At 41.9% G+C, this 25521-nt stretch overlaps 1 protein-coding gene across 4 annotated transcripts in view; it reads left to right on the top strand.

Annotated features, from left to right (window-relative positions):
* Positions 1 to 943: 943 nt before the first annotated feature.
* The window catches only part of scarb1 (scavenger receptor class B, member 1), a 38428-nt gene continuing 13850 nt past the window's right edge, over positions 944 to 25521 (top strand). For 3 of the 4 annotated variants that reach the window (XM_061876196.1, XM_061876197.1, XM_061876194.1), the window contains exons 1-8: positions 944 to 1121; positions 20339 to 20499; positions 20559 to 20700; positions 20772 to 20975; positions 23285 to 23380; positions 23635 to 23750; positions 23821 to 23987; positions 24067 to 24185. In XM_061876196.1, coding sequence (XP_061732180.1) covers positions 1002 to 1121; positions 20339 to 20499; positions 20559 to 20700; positions 20772 to 20975; positions 23285 to 23380; positions 23635 to 23750; positions 23821 to 23987; positions 24067 to 24185 — 1125 coding nt within the window. In that variant the 5' untranslated portion in view covers positions 944 to 1001. Of the gene's footprint in view, positions 1122 to 4215; positions 4557 to 20338; positions 20500 to 20558; positions 20701 to 20771; positions 20976 to 23284; positions 23381 to 23634; positions 23751 to 23820; positions 23988 to 24066; positions 24186 to 25521 lie in introns of those variants that run through there. The other variant, XM_061876195.1, reaches the window with a different exon arrangement.

The raw sequence follows: 25521 nt of genomic DNA, 5'->3' as shown, positions 1-25521 counted from the left end.
GAGAGGCGGAGCCGACGGTCCGACGGCGGGGCAGGGCACGCTGGAGCCCTGCCCAAGATGGCGGCAAGGAGGCGGAGAATGCGGCTGATCGGAGAGGCGGCACAGCAATCTAATTCAGGTGCGTGGATCGCGCACCGGCAGACGATTAACATTTCTCCTTACGCTGCATAAAAGGGGAGAAGGAGGAGAGATCGGGGCAGATGGAGTAGAGTCCGCAGCAGATGCAGCGCGTGAGTACAGAGAGCGAGCTGAAAACAGCGACGACGCGGCCGGCTGAAAGCGAGCGAGGAGCGAGCAGGAGAGAAGGTACTGAAAAGCGACCCGACAGCAGACTAGCTTTATTTGAAAAAATAAAAGAGTCAAACCTGCTCAAAGCAATGTCCTTCCTGAGTGGTCCATGGAACCCGCACGACGACAGCAAGGAACTGTCACAATCATGTTATCATATCACGTCATTATGTTAGCATGTCATCATATCATGTCAACATGTCATCGTGTTATTGTAAATCACATCATGTTGTCATGCCATCATGTTGCCACATACGGACCAAGTGAGAGGGCGCTGTGCTGAGTAGTCATGTGACAGCAGCGTGACTTCCTTCATTTGAGGATGAATGATGAAAATGGTCAAAGAGATTTAAAAAAAAAAAAAAGTCAAGATGAGTATTTTTACCCTGTGGGCAAATCAGTGCAAAATTATGACCACACAACGTTTCACCACATCCTGCACGCACACACATCACACACACATGCACACACACGCCTGTTTCTTGTTTGAAGATATTCCTTAAAAGTCGGATGTTTGCTCCTTCCTGCAGTCGCCTGACATTTAAAGGTGATGAGATTCTCATCTGCATACTTTTGATGTTCTCCTTCCCATTGAGGACGCCGCTCCTCCTTGCAGGATGTAAGGGGCGTGGCCTCCAGGCTATAAACTCGAGCCAGACTCACGGCGGCCTCCTCGCATCCTTGGCTGGAGACCCCGAGGAGAAGCTGCAGTCATGGCCGTCAACAAGACGAGAGTGGCGGAGGGATTCATTGTGGCCGGAATTCTCACCGCCGTCTCCGGAGTGATCCTCATCTTTGTGGGCCAGGCCGTGATGAAGGACCAGATCATCAAGGTACGTCGTTTGGGTTCAGGGAGGCGAGAACTTTTTTCACTCAACAATCCAAAGTTTGTTTTCCTGTCAGCTGTAATAAAGTCTAAATATCGCACGATCTGGTCCGCTTTTCGCCTCGGTTTCCACAAACATTACGCCAGAAATAAAAACACAAACTAGTGCGTTTTCCTGCTCATCGTCCTGGAAAAGGGAGGGTCCAAACAAAGAATCCCACACATTCTTATTGAGCACCACTGCAAGATGACCCACCGGGGGCCCAAAAAAGTTGCGAGTGATAGCACTTTGACAACCTATTGAATTCAATTCTCCGCTGCTCGTCAACAATTTTTCAATAAAGTTAAAAGTGATGTTAAATGTTTATATATTTTGCATTGTTTTTTTGGTTTGTTAAACTATAATTATTCCCTATTACAATGTGTTTTGGGTTAAAAGTGTTGTTTTCCTGTCAGCTGTAATAAAGTCTAAATATCGCACGATCTGGACCGCTTTTCGCCTCGGTTACCAAAAACATTACGCCAGAAATGGGGCTTCACGGTGGAAGAGGGGTTAGTGCGTCTGCCTCACAATACGAAGGTACTGCAGTCCTGGGTTCAAATCCAGGCTCGGGATCTTTCTGTGTGGAGTTTGCATGTTCTCCCCGTGAATGCGTGGGTTCCCTCCGGGTACTCCGGCTTCCTCCCACTTCCAAAGACATGCACCTGGGGATAGGTGGATTGGCAACACTAAATTGGCCCTAGTGTGTGAAAGTTGTCTGTCTATCTGTGTTGGCCCTGTGATGAGGTGGCGACTTGTCCAGGGTGTACCCCGCCTTCCGCCCGATTGTAGCTGAGATAGGCGCCAGCACCCCCCGCGACCCCGAAAGGGAATAAGCGGTAGAAAATGGATGGATGGATGGATTACGCCAGAAATAAAAACACAGACTAGTGCGTTTTCCTGCTCATCGTCCTGGAAAAGGGAGGGTCCAAACAAAGAATCCCACACATTTTGATTGAGCACCACTGCAAAATGACCAACCGGGGGCCCAAAAAAGTTGCGAGTGATAGCACTTTGACAACCTATTCAATTCAATTCTCCGCTGCTCGTCAACAATTTTTCAATAAAGTTAAAAGTGATGTTAAATGTTTATATATTTTGCATTGTTTTTTTGGTTTGTTAAACTATAATTATTCCCTATTACAATGTGTTTTGGGTTAAAAGTGTTGTTTTCCTGTCAGCTGTAATAAAGTCTAAATATCGCACGATCTGGTCTGCTTTTCGCCTCGGTTACCAAAAACATTACGCCAGAAATAAAAACACAGACTAGTGCGTTTTCCTGCTCATCGTCCTGGAAAAGGGAGGGTCCAAACAAAGAATCCCACACATTTTGATTGAGCACCACTGCAAAATGACCCACCGGGGGCCCAAAAAAGTTGCGAGTGATAGCACTTTGACAACCTATTCAATTCAATTCTCCGCTGCTCGTCAACAATTTTTCAATAAAGTTAAAGTGATATTAAATGTTTATATATTTTGCATTGTTTTTTTGGTTTGTTAAACTATAATTATTCCCTATTAAAATGTTGTTTTTTTGGAACTGATAATTGAATTTACATCATTCCTTATTGGAAAAAATTGAGGTAGCATCACTGTAGTTTAGAATAATTGACTGTATCGGAAGTGAACATTAACATGGCGTGTATTTAATTCGCTTAAGGTTAATTATTTCATTGTGTAAGAACAAAAACTACATCTGGGAATAAGACTTTTGTGGATTTTCTGAGCAGGTCCAATCAGTCTTTCAAATCTTTGTGCAAGTTCAGCAACTAAATAAACATCACAGAGTATATTATACGAGTACTGTATATTTGTATGCATTTCATTCCTCCTTTATATGTATTTTGCATCGTTTTTTTATTTTGTTAAACTATAATTATTCCCTATTAAAATGTGTTTTGGGTTGAAAGTGTTGTTTTTTGGAATTGATTAATTTATTTTATACCTTATTGGAAAAATTGAGGTAGCATCACTGTAGATTAGAATAATTGACACTAACACGGCGTGTGTTTAATTTGTTTAAAGTTGCTGTTAATTGATTTCATCGTGTAAACATGAGCTACATGTGGGAATAAGACTTATGTGGGTTTTCTGAGCAGGTCCGATCAGTCTTTCAAATCTTTGCAGCAGTTCAGCTACTACATTTTGTACTCCCTCGTCCCAGGAAGAATGCTTTGCGGAAATCTTTTATCTATACATCTGTATCGCTCTGGAATAACCTGCCACAAATTCTCAACCGGCACTGAAAGTAAACAGCTTATTAAAAATGAGTTTGCTTGTTGATGATTTTTGTTTGGTTTTGTATTATGTAGTTATATTGATATGATAATTATTATTCGGCAACTGTAAATTGTTTGCTCGTTTTCTTATTGATGTTTTTATTTTTTTTTTCTGTATTGTGTAATTATAATTATATGCTTTTACTTGTAATTGTATTGAGCTTGGAAGACTGGGGTCCACAATGGGGATCCTTAAAAAAATCAAATCAAAATCAAAATAAACATCACACGGTATTATATATATATATTATTATATACTTTTATGCATGTCATTCCTCTTTTATATGTATTTTGCATGGTTTTATGTTTGTAGAACTGTTACTATTTTCTGTGAAGAATGTGTTTTGGGTTAAAAATGTTTTTAAAAAAAAATGATGAATTGGGTTCATTTGTTTCCTTATTGGAAAAACTGTAAATAATAACATAGATGAGCATGAATTGATTAACGTGGACCCCGACCTAAACAAGTTGAAAAACTTATTCGGGTGTTACCATTTAGTGGTCAATTGTACGGAATATGTACTGTATTGTGCAATCTACTAATAAAAGAATCAATCAATCAATCAAAGCAGTTGACGATATTGAAAGTGTAAAAACACTAACATGTTATGCATTATTTTTTTATTCATTATTTTTGATTGCTGCGCTACTAAATAATTGTCACATTGCATTGTAAATGTTTATTCGTGGACATAGCGTATTAAACCCTAATTAAACATGACCCCTAATGGCCTCATCACACCGGGCGGGAAGACAACTACATTTCCCAGAATGCTCCGCAAGGAAGAGGCGCGGTTTGAAGAGTATAAATAAGATGGCAATTGCCGTGGGACAAACATCTTCTCCGCGTCAGCTGGAATGTTTAAAATCCGGGGGGAAAACCAGCGCTTCGTTACGGTACCGGTCCACTACCTCCGGAGGTGTCCTCGGCCCTGCTCCGGCCGGCTTTAGGCCGTGAAGCCGCCGCCAGCTAGCGAGCTAACAAGCTAAACAATAAGAAAGTATGGCAGTGGAGGGACAGAAAGTGGCGCTGGGCTTCATGGTCGCAGGTGTCCTCGCTGTCTTCTTCGGCGCCGTCTTGATGGTCGTGGGGCCTCTCATCATCGACGACCAGATAGTCAAGGTGAGTTCGGGGGGAAGTTTATGTCAACTGGGTCACGGACTGCGTGGACCGCACACGCCGCGCGTCACAGGAGCTCGTCGCCTAATCCAGCGTCTCATCAAACGTACTTTTCCCGCATTGGAAATGTCCTAAAAACACACACATAAAAACTATTAATTCTACAAAATGTTTCCAATTTATCAATGACAGCATAAATGGATTGTAAACAACACTCATGTGCTTTAAGACCAGGGAATTCATACACGAAGCAAATTTAAGTGATATACAGAAAATAACAAGAAGGCAAAATAGGTCAAAAATAAGCATGAAAACAATCATAATTCACGGTAAAAATTCAGAAAATAAAATCATAAAAAAAGAAAACATCGTAATTCAAATTTAAAATCAAATAGTGTTGATCAGTCGTTTCAAACTTGTTTTCATTGCAGTTATGGTTGCCCTTTAATCCAGTGCTCCCCATCCACCGGACCGCAGAATCATTTATCATTATTTTTATTATTTTCAATTTATTTTTATTTTTTAATTAAATCAACATAAAAAACACAAGATACACTTACAATTAGTGCACCAACCAAAAAAACACATTTTTCATGACAAAAAAAATAAAAAAAAATTAAGTGTTGACGGGTCCGCAGCTACAAAAAGGTTGGGGACCACTGCTTTTAATCCATTGGTCCCCAACCACCGGGCCGCGGCCCGCTACCAAACCGCAGAAGAATTTTTTATAACATTTTTTTTCCTTCCATTAAATCAACATAAAAAACACAAGATGTATTTCTTGTGTTTTACAATTAGTGTAGTGCACCAACCCGAAAAACCTCAATTTTTCATGACAAAAAATAAATAAATTATCAAGCGTTGACTGGTCCGCAGCTACAAAAAGTTTGGGGACCACTGCTTTAATCCAGTGGTCCCCAACCACCGGGCCGCGGCCCGCTACCAAACCGCAGAATAATTTTTTATAACATTTTTTTTCCTTCCATTAAATCAACATAAAAAACACAAGATACACTTACAATTAGTGTAGTGCACCAACCCGAAAAACCTCAATTTTTCATGACAAAAAATAAATAAATGATCAAGCGTTGACTGGTCCGCAGCTACAAAAAGGTTGGGGACCACTGCTTTAATCCAGTGGTCCCCAACCACCGGGCCGCAGCCCGCTACCAGTCAGCGCTTAATTTTTTTTTTTTTTGTCATGAAAAATTTAGTTTTTTTGGGTTGGTGCACTAATTGTAAGTGTATCTTGTGTTTATGTTGATTTAATGGAAGGAAAAAAAATGTTATAAAAAATTCCTCTGCGGCTTGGTAGATTGGATTAGATAGTCCTTTATTTAATCTAATTTATTTAATTAGATAGTACTTTATTTAATCTAATCTACCAAGCCGCAGAGGAATTTTTTATAACATTTTTTTTCCTTCCATTAAATCAACATAAACACAAGATACACTTACAATTAGTGCACCAACCCAAAAAAAACTAAATTTTTCATGACAAAAAAAAATAATTATTAAGCGTTGACTGGTCCGCAGCTACAAAAAGGTTGGGGACAACTGCTTTAATCCAGTGATCCCCAACCACCGGACCGCAGAAGAATTTTTTATCATTTTAATTTTTTTTTTTCATTTATTTTTTAATTAAATCAACATAAAAAACACAAGACACACTTACAATTAGTGCACCAACCCAAAAAAACTAAATTTTTCATGACAAAAAGTTAATAAATTATCAAGCGTTGACTGGTCCGCAGCTACAAAAAGGTTGGGGACCACTGCTTTTAATCCATTGGTCCCCAACCACCGGGCCGCGGCCCGCTACCAAACCGCAGAAGAATTTTTTATAACATTTTTTTTCCTTCCATTAAATCAACATAAAAAACACAAGATACACTTACAATTACTGTAGTGCACCAACCCGAAAAAACTCAATTTTTCATGACAAAAAATAAATAAATTATCAAGCGTTGACTGGTCCGCAGCTACAAAAAGGTTGGGGACCACTGCTTTAATCCAGTGGTCCCCAACCACCGGGCCGCGGCCCGCTACCAATCCTGCTGAAGAATTTTTTATAGCATTTATTTTCCTTCCATTAAATCAACATAAAAAACACAAGATACACTTACAATTAGTGCACCAACCCAAAAAAAACCTACATTTTTCATGACAAAAAAAAAAAATTAAGCGTTGACTGGTCCGCAGCTACAAAAAGGTTGGGGACCACTGCTTTTAATCCATTGGTCCCCAACCACCGGGCCGCGGCCCGCTACCAAACCGCAGAAAAAAATTTTATAACATTTTTTTTCCTTCCATTAAATCAACATAAAAAACACAAGATACACTTACAATTAGTGCACCAACCCGAAAAACCTCAATTTTTCATGACAAAAAATAAATAAATTATCAAGCGTTGACTGGTCCGCAGCTCCAAAAAGGTTGGGGACCACTGCTTTTAATCCATTGGTCCCCAACCACCGGGCCGCGGCCCGCTACCAAACCGCAGAAGAATTTTTTATAACATTTTTTTTCCTTCCATTAAATCAACATAAAAAACACAAGATACACTTACAATTAGTGCACCAACCCGAAAAACCTCAATTTTTCATGACAAAAAATAAATAAATTATCAAGCGTTGACTGGTCCGCAGCTACAAAAAGGTTGGGGACCACTGCTTTAATCCAGTGGTCCCCAACCACCGGGCCGCGGCCCGCTACCAATCCTGCTGAAGAATTTTTTATAGCATTTATTTTCCTTCCATTAAATCAACATAAAAAAAAAAGATACACTTACAATTAGTGCACCAACCCAAAAAAACTCAATTTTTCATGACAAAAAAAAAAATTAAGCGCTGATTGGTCCGCAGCTACAAAAAGGTTGGGGACCACTGCTTTAATCCAGTGGTCCCCAACCACCGGGCCGCGGCCCGCTACCAAGCCGCAGAAGAATTTTTTATAAAATGTTTTTTCCTTCCATTAAATCAACATAAAAAACACAAGATACACTTACAATTAGTGCACCAACACAAAAAAAAACTACATTTTTCATGACAAAAAAAAAAAATTAAGCGTTGACTGATCCGCAGCTACAAAAAGGTTGGGGACCACTGCTTTAATCCAGTGGTCCCCAACCACCGGGCCGCAGCCCGCTACTAGTCAGCGCTTAATTTTTTTTTTTTGTCATGAAAAATAGAGTTTTTTTGTGTTGGTGCACTAATAGTAAGTGTATCTTGTGTTTATGTTGATCTAATGGAAGGAAAATTTTTTTTATAAAAAATTCCTCTGCGGCTTGGTAGATTAGATTAGATAGTACTTTATTTAATCTAATCTAATTTATTTAATTAGATAGTACTTTATTTAATCTAATCTAATCTCCAAGCCGCAGAGGAATTTTTTATAACATTTTTTTTCCTTCCATTAAATCAACATAAAAAACACAAGATACACTTACAATTAGTGCACCAACCCAAAAAAACTCAATTTTTCATGACAAAAAAAAGAAATTAAGCGCTGACTGGTCCGCAGCTGCAAAAAGGTTGGGGACCAATGCTTTGATCTATTGGTCCCCATCCACCGGACCGCAGAATAATTTTTTATCATTTTAATTTATTTTTTTTTCATTTATTTTTTAATTAAATCAACATAAAAAACACAAGATACACTTACAATTAGTGCACCAACCCAAAAAAAACTAAATTTTTCATGACAAAAAAAAAAAATTATTAAGCGTTGACTGGTCCGCAGCTACAAAAAGGTTGAGGACCACTGCTTTAATCCATTGGTCCCCAACCACCGGGCCGCGGCCAGCTAACAGGCCGCAGAATAATTTTTTTTATAACATTTTTTTCCCCCCATCCATTAAATCAACATAAAAAACACAAGATACACTTACAATTAGTGCACCAACCCAAAAAACATAAATTTTTCATGACAAAAAAAATAATAAAATATGCGTTGACGGGTCCGCAGCTACAAAAAGGTTGGGGACCACTGCTTTAATCCAGTGGTCCCCAACCACCGGACCGCAGAAGAATTTTTTATCATTTTAATTTTTTTTTTTTTTCATTTATTTTTTAATTAAATCAACATAAAAAACACAAGATACACTTACAGTTAGTGTAGTGCACCAACCCGAAAAACCTCAATTTTTCATGACAAAAAAATAAATAAATTATCAAGCGTTGACTGGTCCACAGCTACAAAAAGTTTGGGGACCACTGCTTTTAATCCATTGGTCCCAAACCACCGGGCCGCGGCCAGCTACCAAGCCGCAGAATAATTTTTTTTATAACATTTTTTTCCCCCCATCCATTAAATCAACATAAAAAACACAAGATACACTTACAATTAGTGCACCAACCCAAAAAACATCAATTTTTCATGACAAAAAAAAAAATTAAGCGTTGACTGGTCCGCAGCTACAAAAAGGTTGGGGACCACTGCTTTTAATCCATTGGTCCCCAACCACCGGGCCGCGGCCAGCTACTAGGCCGCAGAATAATTTTTTTTCCAACATTTTTTTTCCCCCCATCCAATAAATCAACATAAAAAACACAAGATACACTTACAATTAGTGCACCAACCCAAAAAAAACTAAATTTTTCATGACAAAAACAAAAATTATTAAGCGTTGACTGGTCCGCAGCTACAAAAAGGTTGGGGACAACTGCTTTAATCCATTGGTCCCCAACCACCGGGCCGCGGCCAGCTACCAGCCCGCAGAATTATTTTTTTTATAAAAAAATGTTTTCCCCCCATCCATTAAATCAACATAAAAAACACAAGATACACTTACAATTAGTGCACCAACCCAAAAAAACCTAAATTTTTCATGACAAAAAAAATAAATTATTAAGCGTTGACTGGTCCGCAGCTACAAAAAGGTTGGGGACCACTGCTTTAATCCAGTGGTCCCCAACCACCGGGCCGCAGCCCGCTACCAAGCCGCAGAATAATTTTTTATAAAATTGTTTTTCCTTCCATTAAATCAACATAAAAAACACAAGATACACTTACAATCAGTGCAGTGCACCAACCCAAAAAACCTCAATTTTTCATGACAAAAAATAAATAAATTATCAAGCGTTGACTGGTCCGCAGCTACAAAAAGTTTGGGGACCACTGCTTTAATCCAGTGGTCCCCAACCACCGGGCCGCGGCCCACTACCAGGCCGCAGAATAATTTTTTATAAAAAAAATTATTTTTTTCTTCCATTAAATCAACATAAAAAAACAAAAGATACACTTACAATTACTGCACCAAGCCCAAAAAAATCATTTTTTCATGACAAAAAAATAATTGCTGTAAATATTTTGACAATACTGTTTTAAATTGAAATAATCAAAAACCCGTGATTGATAGCCATACTTTGATAAACTCACGGACGGACGAGCTTCAACTCCCTAGCTCAAATGCTAAAATGAGTGCTAGAAACCTTAACATCTTTCCCCCTTAAGAAACGACATACCCCAATCAAGCTTATCTAAACCCATTACTGTGTGAGCAACTAAGCTCCTCAATTATGCACATTGACCCTACAAACCGTGCTGTCGTGGAACAGAGTGATCAATATCTCTACTCTGAGCAATATGACAACAACACCCGGCAGAACACTGTTAGTAGTGAAGCAGAAGAAACACAAAACATGCAAAACAATGGGCTTTCTAACAGTGAGTCATTAAGAAATAATCCAAAGATTTCAGTGTGTGTACTTTTTAAGCACACTCAACAATAATGATAAGCTTGTCACTGAAGCCCTCACGACTATGAATGAACACGTGGAGGTTTTTACGGTAAAAAACTGGTAGCTCAGTCGCCAGAATTTTATCGTAAATAAAAACAAAACTGTGCTATTCTTTTCCCATTTGTGGTAATACACTCTAAAATACTGTAGATTTTACAGTAGAAATAATGGTACTGTTTTTCCCATTTCTATTTATATACTGTACAAAAACCCAACATGTAAAATTGAAAGATCTTTTTTTTTTTTTACTGTACATAAAATATATACAGTACAGGTAGTTTGGACACACCTTCTCATTCAATGTGTTTTCTTTATTTTCATGACTATTTACATTGTAGATTGTCACATCAAAACTATGAATGTACACACGTGGAGTTATGCACTTAACAAAAAAAGGTGAAATAACTGAAAACATGTTTTATATTCTAGTTTCTTCAAAATAGCCACCCTTTGCTCTTTTTACTGCATTGCACACTCTTGGCATTCTCTCCATGAGCTTCAAGAGGTAGTCACCTGAAGGGGTTTTCCCTTCACAGGTGGGCTAGAAGCTCATGGAGAGAATGCCAAGAGTGTGCAAAGCAGTGGCTATTTTGAAAAAAAAACTAGAATATGAAACATGTCTTCAATTATTTCACCTTTTTTTGTTAAGTACATCAATCAATCAATCAATGTTTATTTATATAGCCCTAAATCACAAGTGTCTCAAAGGGCTGCACAAGCCACAACGACGTCCTCGGTTCAGAGCCCACATAAAGGCAAGGAAAAACTCACAACCCAGTGGGATGTCAATGTGAATGACTATGAGAAACCTTGGAGAGGACCGCAGATGTGGGCGGCCCCCCCCCCCCAAACCCTCTAGAGGAGACCGGATGCAATGGACGTTGAGTGGGTCGAGCATAATATTGTAAAAGTCCAGTCCATAGTGGATCTAACATAATAGTGAGAGTCCAGTGCATAGTTGGGCCGGCAGGAGACCATCCCGAGCGGAGACGGGTCAGCACCGCAGAGATGTCCCCAACCGATGCACAGTCGAGCGGTCCGCCCTAGGTCCCGATTCTGGACAGCCAGCACTTCATACATGGCCCCCGGACCTGTGCCCCCCATTCCACAAGGGAGAGGGGGGCAGAGGAGAGTAGAAGAGAAACGGCAGATCAACTGGTCTAAAAATGGGGTCTATTTAAAGGCTAGAGTATACAAATGAGTTTTTAAGATGGGACTTAAAGACAACAAACATAACTCCACATGTGTTCATTCGTTCGTTTTTGAGGTGACAATCTACAATGTAAATAGTCATGAAAACAAAGATAATGCATTGAATGATGAGGTGTGTCTAAACTTTTGACCTGAAATGTATATATTTGAAAACACTCCTAACAAACGTATGATTAATACAAATACTGTAGTATTAAGATGATACTAAAATAACATTGTATATGGCATATATGGGCAGCACGGTGGGCCAGGGGTTAGTGCGTGTGCCTCACAATACGAAGGTCTTGAGAAGTCCAGAGTTCTCGGGATCTTTCTGTGTGGAGTTTGCATGTTCTCCCCGCGACTGCGTGGGTTCCCTCCGGGTACTCCGGCTTCCTCCCACTTCCAAAGACATGCACCTGGGGATAGGTTGATTGGCAACACTAAATGGTCCCTAGTGTGTGAATGTTGTCTGTCTATCTGCGATGAGGTGGTGACTTGTCCAGGGTGTACCCTGCCTTCCGCTGAGATAGGCTGCAGAACCCCCAGCGACCCCAGTAGAAAATGGATGGATGGCTGGAACATAACATATCAACAAGCCTCTAACGGCGTGATCACCGCAAACTCGTGCATTCTTCGACTCTGCTCCCCTGGACTGGAGTGTGAGCGGCTTTTTCTCGTACTTTCATAAAACCTTGCACTCTTTCGCTCTTTTTAATGAACTCTCGAGGAACTCTAAAGAAAAGTTGATCCTTTTTCGCGATTTGAACGATTCATACGGCCGAAAACAACACAAGCATCGGGCGTTTTTTTTTTCGTTGAGAAAGGCTAAATGGCGCCTAGTACCCATTGAGAACAGAGCTAGCTTGACCTAACCTTGTAGTTCGCTGAGCTCCACACAAGGATCTGGGACTTCTCAAGAGATGTACTTCAGAAGGCGGGGCCTTGTAAAAAAAGAATCATTGGATAAAGCACTTGTCCGTTACCTTGAATGACGTGCCACTTCAACCGCTCACATCCAAATCAACCCGTGACGCTGATGAGACTTAATTCCAATCTGCTGTTTTGAGGCATGTTAAAAAAAATTATGCACTTTGTGACTTCAATAATAAATATGGCAGTGCCATGTTGGCATTTTTTTTCATAACTTGAGTTGATTTATTTTTGAAAACCTTGTTACATTTTTTAATGCAGTGGTTCTCAACCTTTTTTCAGTGATGTACCCCCTGTGAACATTTTTTTAATTCAAGTACCCCCTAATCAGAGCAAAGCATTTTTGGTTGAAAAGAGATAAAGAAGTAAAATACAGCACTATGTCATCAGTTTGTGATTTATTAAATTGTACAACAGTGCAAAATATTGCTCATTTGTAGTGGTCTTTCTTGAACTATTTGGAAAAAAAGGTATAAAAATAACTAAAAACTTTTTGAAAAATAAATAAGGGATTCAATTATAAATAAAAATGTCTACACATAGAAGTAATCATCAACTTAAAGTGTCCTCTTTGGGGATTGTAATAGAGATCCATCTGGATTCTTCAACTTCATTCTAAACATTTCTTCACAAAAAAAGAAATCTTTAAAATCAATATTTATGGAACATGTCCACAAAAAATCTGTCAACACTGAATATTGCATTGTTGCATTTATTTTCACAGTTTATGAACTTACATTCATATTTTGTTGAAGTAGTATTCAATAAATATATTTATAAAGGATTTTAGAATCGTTGCTATTTTTAGAATATTTTAGAAAAATCTCACGTACCCCTTGACATACCTTCAAGTACCCCCAAGGGTATGCGTACCCCCATTTGAGAACCACTGGTTTAATGCATCCAGCGTGGCATCAGAACAAAATTAGGCATAATAATCGGATTGGATAGTACTTGATTTATTCCGTCAGGAAAATTAAAATTTTCATCACAATCCCATTCAAGTTTAGACAAACATTACAGGGAGACAGAACAGGATCGCTGACGGGTCTGCCGGCTTCCAGCGCCCCTTACAAAAAAGATGAGATACAGGTAAAAAAAAAAGGAGGGGGGGTGGAATGGGAGAAAAAAATTGAAGATTAAAATAAAATAAAATAATCGGTCTTAACCTGGGCCCTGGAGAGGGAGTGCAGACTGAGGCCAAGGGAAAAAAACAACTCATAGCCATAGAACACATCCCTCTTCCATGTGTGTAAGAGGGAAACATCAAAGACATTACAGCAGTAGATACAACCAGACACTTCTACATACAGCTATGAATAAAAAGTAAAAGAAACATATACACTGGTGGCCTCTGCGGTGTTCCACGCCATCGTCTGCCGGGGTGGAGGGAGCATGGCCAGAGACAGGAGCAGACCCAACAAAGCAACCAAGACAGGCCAGAGTCCAGTCCGCATGGATGAGCGATGATACGTCCAATGATAATGATAATGTGTTCATTCCACCACTGTAAATATTGTTATCTGATATCGGAATCGGTAATTAAGAGTTGGACAATATCGGCAAAAAAGCCATTATAAGACATCTCTATGTACAACCCTACTGTGCAATGTCTGCTGTCATTAAGGTGCCGACTGATAGAATGGTGCTATAGTCCTGTTCCGATGAAGAATGACTTATAAACTTTGCGGCGAAAAAAGGGGGAGGAACCAAGCGCAGACCAAGTTCTTTTCGCAACGTTGTCACCATTTACGGGTCTAATTCGGATGCCAAAGTTTACCAGTTTGTCGGAATACATCCTCGTCCTTCTACTATCTAGGTGAGAGGCAGGATTTATGATCTTCTAAAATTTGGCTGACTGCAGCCTTAGTCGTCACTGAGAGATCGGATCATCTCCTTCATTTTAGGGCACTAATGTTAAAATTTTGCACACATTTCTAATAATTTTTAATAAATGTGTGAATAAATTTGGCCGTGTCTTTATTTCCGTATTTTTCAGAGTATATGTCGCACCTTACATACACCTTATATGGGGCGGTTTAGCTCGGTTGGTAGCTCGGTTGGTAGAGTGGCTGTGCCAGCAACTTGAGGGTTGCAGGTTCGATTCCCGCTTCTGCCATCCTAGTCACTGCCGTTGTGTCCTTGGGCAAGACACTTTACCCACCTGCTCCCAGTGCCACCCACACTGGTTTGAATGTAACTTAGATATTGGGTTTCACTATGTAAAGCGCTTTGAGTCACTAGAGAAAAAGCGCTACATAAATATAATTCACTTCACTTCACTTCACCTGCCAAAAATGCATAACAAAGAAGGAAAAAAACATATAAGTCGCACTGGAGTATAAGTCACATTTTTGGGGGGAAATTAATTTGATAAAACCCAACACCAAGAATAGACATTTGAAAGGCAATTTAAAATAAATAAAGAATAGTGAACAACAGGCTGAGTAAGTGTACGTTATATGAGGCATAAATAACCAACTGAGAAGGTGCCTGCTATGTTAACATAACATATTATACCAGGGGTGTCAAACTCAAATACAGAGTGGGCCAAAATTTAAAACTGAACAAAGCCGCGGGCCAAGGTTGAACAAATTAATCTTTTAATAGGGGCCCAAACAAGTTTTGCATTAAATATTGAACAAGCAAGGCTTATATAACTTTAGTGACATGCAAAATCCAGTTTCAAATAATAATAATAATAATAAAAAAATATCAATGGCATATCAAATAAAATTTAAATAAAAATGTTATGCCTTTTTTTCTATTTGCAATCTTCTGAGGTAAATATCAAATTTTTTCCACAGGCTAATAATACATTTGAAAATAAAATAACAATAATGAATGAACCAAACATTCAAGGCTTGAAGTAGCAAGAGAAAATGCATGAATAAAACGTTAATTATTGGCCAGTTTGCTGGAAGTTTCCCGGAAGAGTTAGTGCTGCAACATACTATTGTAAGAGTCCAGTCCATAGTGGATCTAACATAATAGTGAGAGTCCAGTCCATAGTGGATCTAACATAATAGTGAGAGTCCAGTCCATAGTGGATCTAACATACTATTGTAAGAGTCCAATCCATAGTGGATCTAACATAATAGTGTAAAAGTCCAGTCCATAGTGGATCTAACATAATAGTGTAAAAGTCCAGTCCATAGTGGATCTAACATAATAGTGTAAAAGTCCAGTCCATAGTGGATCTAACATAATAGTGTAAAAGTCCAGTCCATAGTGGATCTAACAATAGTGTAAGAGTCCAGTCCATAGTGGATCCAACATTAATGTGAGAGTCTAGTCCATAGTGGATCTAACATAAACGTGAGAGTCTAGTCCATAGTGGATCTAACATAATAGTGAGAGTCCAGTCCGTAGTGGATCTAACATACTATTGTGAGAGTCCAGTCCGTAGTGGATCTAACATATTAGTGAGAGTCCAGTCCATAGTGGATCTAACATAATAGTGAGAGTCCAGTCCATAGTGGATCTAACATACTATTGTAAGAGTCCAGTCCATAGTGGATCTAACATAATAGTGTAAAAGTCCAGTCCATAGTGGATCCAACATTAACGTGAGAGTCTAGTCCATAGTGGATCTGACATAAACGTGAGAGTCTAGTCCATAGTGGATCTAACATAAACGTGAGAGTCCAGTCCATAGTGGATCTAACATACTATTGTGAGAGTCCAGTCCATAGTGGATCTAACATACTATTGTGAGAGTCCAGTCCATAGTGGATCTAACATAATAGTGAGAGTCCAGTCCATGGTGGATCTAACATAATAGTGAGAGTCCAGTCCATAGTGGATCTAACATAATGGTGAGAGTCCAGTCCATAGTGGATCTAACATAATAGTGTGAGAGTCCAGTCCATAGTGGATCCAACATTAACGTGAGAGTCTAGTCCATAGTGGATCTGACATAAACGTGAGAGTCTAGTCCATAGTGGATATAACATAAACGTGAGAGTCCAGTCCATAGTGGATCTAACATACTATTGTGAGAGTCCAGTCCATAGTGGATCTAACATACTATTGTGAGAGTCCAGTCCATAGTGGATCTAACATAATAGTGAGAGTCCAGTCCATGGTGGATCTAACATAATAGTGAGAGTCCAGTCCATGGTGGATCTAACATAATAGTGAGAGTCTAGTCCATGGTGGATCTAACATAATGGTGAGAGTCCAGTCCATAGTGGATCTAACATAATAGTGAGAGTCCAGTCCATAGTGGATCTAACATACTATTGTAAGAGTCCAGTCCATAGTGGATCTAACATAATAGTGTAAAAGTCCAGTCCATAGTGGATCCAACATTAACGTGAGAGTCTAGTCCATAGTGGATCTGACATAAACGTGAGAGTCTAGTCCATAGTGGATCTAACATAAACGTGAGAGTCCAGTCCATAGTGGATCTAACATACTATTGTGAGAGTCCAGTCCATAGTGGATCTAACATACTATTGTGAGAGTCCAGTCCATAGTGGATCTAACATAATAGTGAGAGTCCAGTCCATGGTGGATCTAACATAATAGTGAGAGTCCAGTCCATAGTGGATCTAACATAATGGTGAGAGTCCAGTCCATAGTGGATCTAACATAATAGTGTGAGAGTCCAGTCCATAGTGGATCCAACATTAACGTGAGAGTCTAGTCCATAGTGGATCTGACATAAACGTGAGAGTCTAGTCCATGGTGGATATAACATAAACGTGAGAGTCCAGTCCATAGTGGATCTAACATACTATTGTAAGAGTCCAATCCATAGTGGATCTAACATAATAGTGTAAAAGTCCAGTCCATAGTGGATCTAACATAATAGTGTAAAAGTCCAGTCCATAGTGGATCTAACATAATAGTGTAAAAGTCCAGTCCATAGTGGATCCAACATTAATGTGAGAGTCTAGTCCATAGTGGATCTAACATAAACGTGAGAGTCTAGTCCATAGTGGATCTAACATAATAGTGAGAGTCCAGTCCGTAGTGGATCTAACATACTATTGTGAGAGTCCAGTCCGTAGTGGATCTAACATATTAGTGAGAGTCCAGTCCATAGTGGATCTAACATAATAGTGAGAGTCCAGTCCATAGTGGATCTAACATACTATTGTAAGAGTCCAGTCCATAGTGGATCTAACATAATAGTGTAAAAGTCCAGTCCATAGTGGATCCAACATTAACGTGAGAGTCTAGTCCATAGTGGATCCGACATAAACGTGAGAGTCTAGTCCATAGTGGATCTAACATACTATTGTGAGAGTCCAGTCCATAGTGGATCTAACATACTATTGTGAGAGTCCAGTCCATAGTGGATCTAACATAATAGTGAGAGTCCAGTCCATGGTGGATCTAACATAATAGTGAGAGTCCAGTCCATAGTGGATCTAACATAATGGTGAGAGTCCAGTCCATAGTGGATCTAACATACTATTGTGAGAGTCCAGTCCATAGTGGATCTAACATAATAGTGAGAGTCCAGTCCATGGTGGATCTAACATAATAGTGAGAGTCCAGTCCATAGTGGATCTAACATAATGGTGAGAGTCCAGTCCATAGTGGATCTAACATAATAGTGTGAGAGTCCAGTCCATAGTGGATCCAACATTAACGTGAGAGTCTAGTCCATAGTGGATCTGACATAAACGTGAGAGTCTAGTCAATAGTGGATATAACATAAACGTGAGAGTCCAGTCCATAGTGGATCTAACATACTATTGTGAGAGTCCAGTCCATAGTGGATCTAACATACTATTGTGAGAGTCCAGTCCATAGTGGATCTAACATAATAGTGAGAGTCCAGTCCATGGTGGATCTAACATAATAGTGAGAGTCCAGTCCATGGTGGATCTAACATAATAGTGAGAGTCCAGTCCATAGTGGATCTAACATAATGGTGAGAGTCCAGTCCGTAGTGGATCTAACATAATAGTGTGAGAGTCCAGTCCATAGTGGATCTAACATACTATTGTAAGAGTCCAGTCCATAGTGGATCTAACATATTAGTGAGAGTCCAGTCCATAGTGGATCTAACATAATAGTGAGAGTCAAGTCTATAGTCGGGCTAGCAGGAGACCAATTATTAATACTAATCAAATCTTATCCCGAGGGTCCTAGATAATTCCTTCGCATGTCGGTTCTGGCCCACGGGTCTTGACTTTGACACACAGGATCTATGTGATCTAAAGTACATTTAAATGAATGCAGTGTAGCAGGACCACCAGAATGATACATTTCACACTTAATAAATATTATTTTCGTAATAGACGAACAATTAATATTCTATGTGCTGTAGCTTCAAGTAGGGAAGCACAACATCAGACTAATAACAGTCGGTTACAATCTCATGAATACCCTAAAAAAACTCTGTCACTTTTCGGACACGAAAACCCAGGCGTATTATAACCAAAATGTGTTGATGTCCTAGTTCATTGTTTACAACACAATTGTGAACTTTTCATTTTTCTTCTAGTCGACAATATTTTAGGTCCAATAGATGGAAAGTATGTGAACAAGGACACATATTGAACCTGAATGAGTAACACACATGTAACTGTGTGTCTCGGGGTCATGGTGTGTGTCTCGGGGTCATGGTGTGTGTCTCGGGGTCATGGTGTGTGTCTCGGGGTCATGGTGTGTGTCTCGGGGTCATGGTGTGTGTCTCGGGGTCATGGTGTGTGTCTCGGGGTCATGGTGTGTGTCTCGGGGTCATGGTGTGTGTCTCGGGGTCATGGCGTGTGTCTCGGGGTCATGGCGTGTGTCTCGGGGTCATGGCGTGTGTCTCGGGGTCATGGCGTGTGTCTCGGGGTCATGGCGTGTGTCTCGGGGTCATGGCGTGTGTCTCGGGGTCATGGCGTGTGTCTCGGGGTCATGGCGTGTGTCTCGGGGTCATGGCGTGTGTCTCGGGGTCATGGCGTGTGTCTCGGGGTCATGGCGTGTGTCTCGGGGTCATGGCGTGTGTCTCGGGGTCATGGCGTGTGTCTCGGGGTCATGGCGTGTGTCTCGGGGTCATGGCGTGTGTCTCGGGGTCATGGCGTGTGTCTCGGGGTCATGGCGTGTGTCTCGGGGTCATGGCGTGTGTCTCGGGGTCATGGCGTGTGTCTCGGGGTCATGGCGCGTGTCTCGGGGTCATGGCGCGTGTCCCGGGGTCATGGCGTGTGTCCCGGGGTCATGGCGCGTGTCCCGGGGTCATGGCGCGTGTCTCGGGGTCATGGCGCGTGTCTCGGGGTCATGGCGCGTGTCTCGGGGTCATGGCGCGTGTCTCGGGGTCATGGCGCGTGTCCCGGGGTCATGGCGCGTGTCCCGGGGTCCTGGCGCGTGTCCCGGGGTCATGGCGCGTGGTTCGGGGTCATGGCGCGTGGTTCGGGGTCATGGCGCGTGGTTCGGGGTCATGGCGCGTGGTTCGGGGTCATGGCGCGTGTCTCGGGGTCCTGGCGCGTGTCTCGGGGTCCTGGCGCGTGTCTCGGGGTCATGGCGCGTGTCTCGGGGTCCTGGCGCGTTTCTCGGGGTCCTGGCGCGTTTCTCGGGGTCATGGCGCGTGTCTCGGGGTCATGGCGCGTGTCCCGGGGTCATGGCGCGTGTCCCGGGGTCATGGCGCGTGTCCCGGGGTCATGGCGCGTGTCCCGGGGTCATGGCGCGTGTCCCGGGGTCATGGCGCGTGTCCCGGGGTCATGGCGCGTGTCCCGGGGTCATGGCGCGTGTCTCGGGGTCCTGGCGCGTGTCTCGGGGTCATGGCGCGTGTCCCGGGGTCATGGCGCGTGTCCCGGGGTCATGGCGCGTGTCCCGGGGTCATGGCGCGTGTCCCGGGGTCATGGCGCGTGTCTCGGGGTCCTGGCGCGTGTCTCGGGGTCCTGGCGCGTGTCTCGGGGTCATGGCGCGTGTCTCGGGGTCATGGTGTGACGTGCACTACCTGTCTCTTGTCTCAAGAACACGGTGATCGACCCCAACAACAAAATGACCTACACCATTTGGAAGGACGTCCCTGTCCCCTTCTACATGTCCGTGTACTTCTTCAACATCCTGAACCCCAAAGAGGTCCTGAATGGCGAGAAGCCGATTGTGGAGCAGCGAGGACCCTACGTGTACAGGTGAGACGCTGACATCGTCACAAACTAAAGTTCTGCGCTGACTACACGTGTCTTGTCAGGAAGCGCATTCAGAAGGAGAACGTGACGTTCCACGCCAACAACACCGTGTCTTACCTCGAATACCGGAGCTACTACTTCGAACCCGACATGTCGTCCGGGAACGAGTCCGACGTGGTCACCATCCCCAACATGCTGGTCCTGGTGAGTCTGCGTGGGGGTGCGGGGGGGGGGGGCGTCTTGGTGCGTTGTAATTGACTAGAGTTGTCCAACAGGGGGCGGCGGTCATGATGGAGAACCTTCCCTTTGCCGTGCGCCTGATGATCAGCGCCACCTTCAAGACCTTCAAGGAGGGGCCCTTCCTCACCAAGACCGTGGGCGAGCTCATGTGGGGCTACGACAGCGGCCTCGTGGACTTCCTCAACAAATACCTGCCGGGAATGCTGCCCAGCTCCGGAAAATTTGGACTCTTTGCCGAGGTGAGCATCCTGGGGCGTCTGTGTTTTGTCTCGATCAGTTTATTTAGACATGTAATTTTTCCGTCTATAGTTGGAAATCAGTCTATTTTATCTCTGTAAAAATATAAAAAAATATTTTCCGTTTTTTCTGACCTACAATGTGTTAAAATCTTGATTCGTCTCTTTGCCATACCTGCCAACAACTACAGTTTTCCCGTAATGAGAATTATTTTTGATAATCCCGTGGTAAAAACTTAAGTTTTTTCATTAAAGAGGAACATTATCACAATTTCAAAAGGGTTAAAAACAATAAAAATCAGTTCCCAGTGGCTTGTTGTATTTTTTGAATTTTTTTTTCCAAATTTTACCGGTCCCGGAATATCACTGAGGCCGCCTCTAAACAGAGTGGTCACATATTACTTAAAGCAGGTCCACTACGAACAAAATATGTGACTGAATGTGCTGGGCCTTGTGATATCCTTGTCTCTGCTTCGTCTGCGTGCTGTCATCTTATCTTCGTTGAGGTCCTTAAAGTCCTTGGCTGTTAGCGGACTAAAATAAAGATAACATCTGCGGCTGAGGCCACGCCTCAGACAAGACGTTTTGTCCTTGCACAGATAGAAATAATGCAGCTTGAGCACAATAGTTAATAACACATATATATATATATATATATATATATATATATATATATATATATATATATATATATATATACATACACACACACACACACACATGATTATTCTAAAAAAAAATCTCCTTCCCCGTCTGTCCCTAACACCCACGTTTCTCGCTGGCCGCTTCTGAAACAGTCTGTGGAAACGCTCCCCGCCCACACTGCTCGGTGCCTCGTCTGAGCTGCTGTGACTTAAATTACCATAGGAACTAATTAGCTTACCATAGGAATTAGTATATCATGCAAAATATCACATTACAGCCGTTGAAATACTTTGTATAGTTCAAGACTTCCGGTCATTAGAAAACATCCCTGCACATCATAATGGCAGCCACACTTTCCATCTTAAAGGGGAACATTATCACAATTTCAAAAGGGTTAAAAACAATAAAAATCAGTTCCCAGTGGCTTGTTGTATTTTTTGAAGTTTTCTTCAAAATTTTACCGGTCTCGGAATATCCCTAAATAAAGCTTTAAAGTGCCTTATTTTCGGCTCTCTGCGAAGACACTGGCCATTTCCCTGTGACGTCACACAGTGCTGCCAATGTAAACAAACAATGGGAATACCACAGCAAGATATAGTGACATTAGCTCGGATTCAAACTCGGATTTCGGCGATTTAAGCGATTCAACAGATTACGCATGTATTGAAACAGATGGTTGGAGTATGAAAATATTGAAGAAGAAACTGAAGCTATTGAGCGAATAGCTATTGACGCTATTCATAGCCATAGCATGGCCGAATAGCTGCGTTAGCATCGCCGGTAAAATGTGCGGACTAAACGATTAGGACTTTCGCATCTTTTGACACTGGAGCAACTTAAATCCGTCGATTGGTAAGTGTTTTTTCGCATTAAATGTGGGTGGGAGGAAACGTAATATAGTTGCAAATGCATCTACAGGTTATCCATACATCTCTGTGCCATGTCTGCTTTAGCACCGCCGGTAAATAGCATGTTAGCATCGATTAGCGTAGCATGTTAGCATCGATTAGCTGGCAGTCAACATCAACAAAACTCACCTTTGTGATTTTGTTGACTATCGTTGCAAATGCATCTGCAGGTTATCCATACATCTCTGTGCCATGTCTGCCTTAGCATCGCCGGTCAAATGTGGAGACACTCTGGTACATTCAATGGGGGTCTGGCGGCAGACACTTTGGCATCTTGGGGCCAGTGGTGCAACTTGAATCCCTCCCTGTTAGTGTTGTTACACCCTCCGACAACACGCCGACGAGGCATGATGTCTCCAAGCTTCCAAAAAATAGTCAAAAAAACGGAAAATAACAGAGCTGAGACCCGGTGTTTGTAATGTGTTGAAAATGAAAATGGCGGGTGTGTTACCTCGGCGACGTCACATTCTGACGTCATCGCTTCCAGCGCGATAAATAGAAAGGCGTTTAATTCGCCAAAATTCACCCATATAGAGTTCGGAAATCGGTTAAAAAAATAGATGGTCTTTTTTCTGCACCATCAAGGTATATATTGACGCTTACATAGGTCTGCTGATAATGTTCCCCTTTAAAGATCTAAAAAATATTTTGGGAATGTCCGGCGGGCCGGCTTGAAAAGCATGCGGCCCCCGGGCCTTAATTTGCCCAGGTCTGCCCTAGATGATGTCATGGCGAACGTGCTCTTTCACCCTCCTGCAGTTCAACAACTCCAACACGGGCCTGTTCACCATCTTCACGGGTCAGGACGACATCAAGAACGTGCACAGGGTGGACTCCTGGAACGGCCTGACGGAGGTGAGACGTCACCAAGGTGCACCAAACGATCACTTCCTGTCATTTGGACGTCTTCAACAAGAGGGCATGGTGGACGTCATGTCATGACCAGAGGATGAGTCGGCAGGATTGCTGACTCAGCATGTTTCTTCCGGAGTGTAATCGGGGATGTTTATTTAGTTCATTAAAAACAAACAGGATATTTTGATGGTATGATAATAATGATGCTGTGATTACATAACGTCATGAAACTAGATGGATGTGTGTGTGATTAGTTGGACTACTGGAGGACGCCGCAGTGCAACATGATCAACGGCACCGCGGGTCAGATGTGGCCCCCCTTCCTTACTAAGACGAGCACGCTTCCTTTTTACAGCCCGGACGCCTGCAGGTACGCCACTTGTATTATATTTTTTTCAATTTGTATTATTATTATGTTTCTAAGCGGTCTGTGGTGCCAGGTCCATGGAACTGGTCTACCAGCGGCCTGGCAGCATAAAGGGCATCCCCCTGTACCGCTTCGTGGCGCCCAAGACGCTCTTCGCCAACGGCAGTGACTACGCCCCCAATGAGGGATTCTGTCCCTGTCGCCAGTCCGGCCTGCTCAACGTCAGCAGCTGCCGCCAGAGTAAGTAAGACCGACCCGGGCGGGTCTCTGCTTCACGTAGACAACCGCCATTCTCCTGACGCCCCGCCTTCTTCCTCAGAGTCTCCCGTCTTCATCTCCCATCCTCACTTCTTCAACGCCGATCCGGTTCTGCTGGACTACGTTCAAGGACTCCACCCGAACGAGGACGAGCACGGACTCTTTATAGACATTCACCCTGTGAGCACACACACACACACACACACACACACACACACACTGGGGCGCTGATTCTTTCTGAGAACTTTATCAGAACAAAGAAATGTGCTCAATGATAAAGACAGCAGTTTATGAGGACATGGGAAAAAACTGATAAATGCGTCATTCAGACTTTGTATTTTGGAGCTGAGTTATATGCCTTTCATCATTGGGTAACCAGTGCAGGTCAAAGATCACTTAGGCTCTTTCCTAACATGTCAAGGCCTCCTTTAGCCCTACACACCAGCGCTGCCAACTCTCCAGAATTTGGCAGGAGACTTCCGTTAATTGCTCGTCTCCGGGAATCTTTGACCGGCGTTTTTTGAAGAAGTCATGTTATGCAAAAGTCAACTTTTACAACTTACTGGTACCTGATTTGTGTGTTTGGGATCACCATAAATCCCGAAAGCGTGAACTCAAACCATGGACGGATGGCGGAGCTAATTATAGAACGGTGGTCAGCAACCCGCCGCCCTAGTGGCTCTGGAGCTTTTCGTAAAAGTGTATGAAAAATGGAAAAAGATGAGGTGGGGAAAAATATATTTATGTTTTAGTATAGTTTCTGTCGGAGGACAAACATGACACAAACCTCCCTAATTGTTTTAAAGCACACTGTTTTTATTAAACATACCTCACTGATTTGAGTATTTGGCGAGCACCGTTTTGTCCCACTAATTTTGGCGGTCCTTGAACTCACCCCAGTTTGTTTATATGTATAACTTTCTCCGACTTTCTAAGACGTGTTTTACGCCACTTCTTTTTCCGTCTCATTTCGTCCACCAAACTTTTAACGTTGTGCATGAATGCACAAAGATGAGTTTTGTTGATGTTATTGACTTATGTGGAGAGCTAATCAGACATATTTGCAAGCTAATCGATGCTAACATGCTATTTAGGCAAGATATATGTACATGTTGCATCACTATGCCTCATTTGTTGGTATATTTGAGCTTGTGGTTTCCTCGAAGTCCTCTTAATTCAATGTATATCTCATGACACACTACCTGTATGTAATATGGCTTCTATTTTTTTGCGGCTCCAGACAGATTTGTTTTTATATTTTTGGTCCACTATGGCTCTTTCAACATTTTAGGTTGCCGACCCCTGTCATAGAACAATCTTGCCTTTTGTAATTTACCCCGATGTGTGACTTTTAACAACTTAATTGGCTCTTGAACAGGGTAAATCAAACATTTCGTATAGTGGAGCAAATTTCCACTGATACAATTTAATATGAATACTCTCCACAATAGTCCCTATTTTAGTAAAATGGTAAATGGGTTATACATGTATCGCGCTTTTCTACCTTCAAGGTACT

Source organism: Nerophis ophidion, linkage group LG17 (assembly GCF_033978795.1).
Source record: "Nerophis ophidion isolate RoL-2023_Sa linkage group LG17, RoL_Noph_v1.0, whole genome shotgun sequence".
Lineage (NCBI taxonomy): Eukaryota > Metazoa > Chordata > Actinopteri > Syngnathiformes > Syngnathidae > Nerophis > Nerophis ophidion.
Note: the sequence above shows the minus strand (reverse complement) of the source record. Positions and strands in the feature narration are given on the sequence as shown.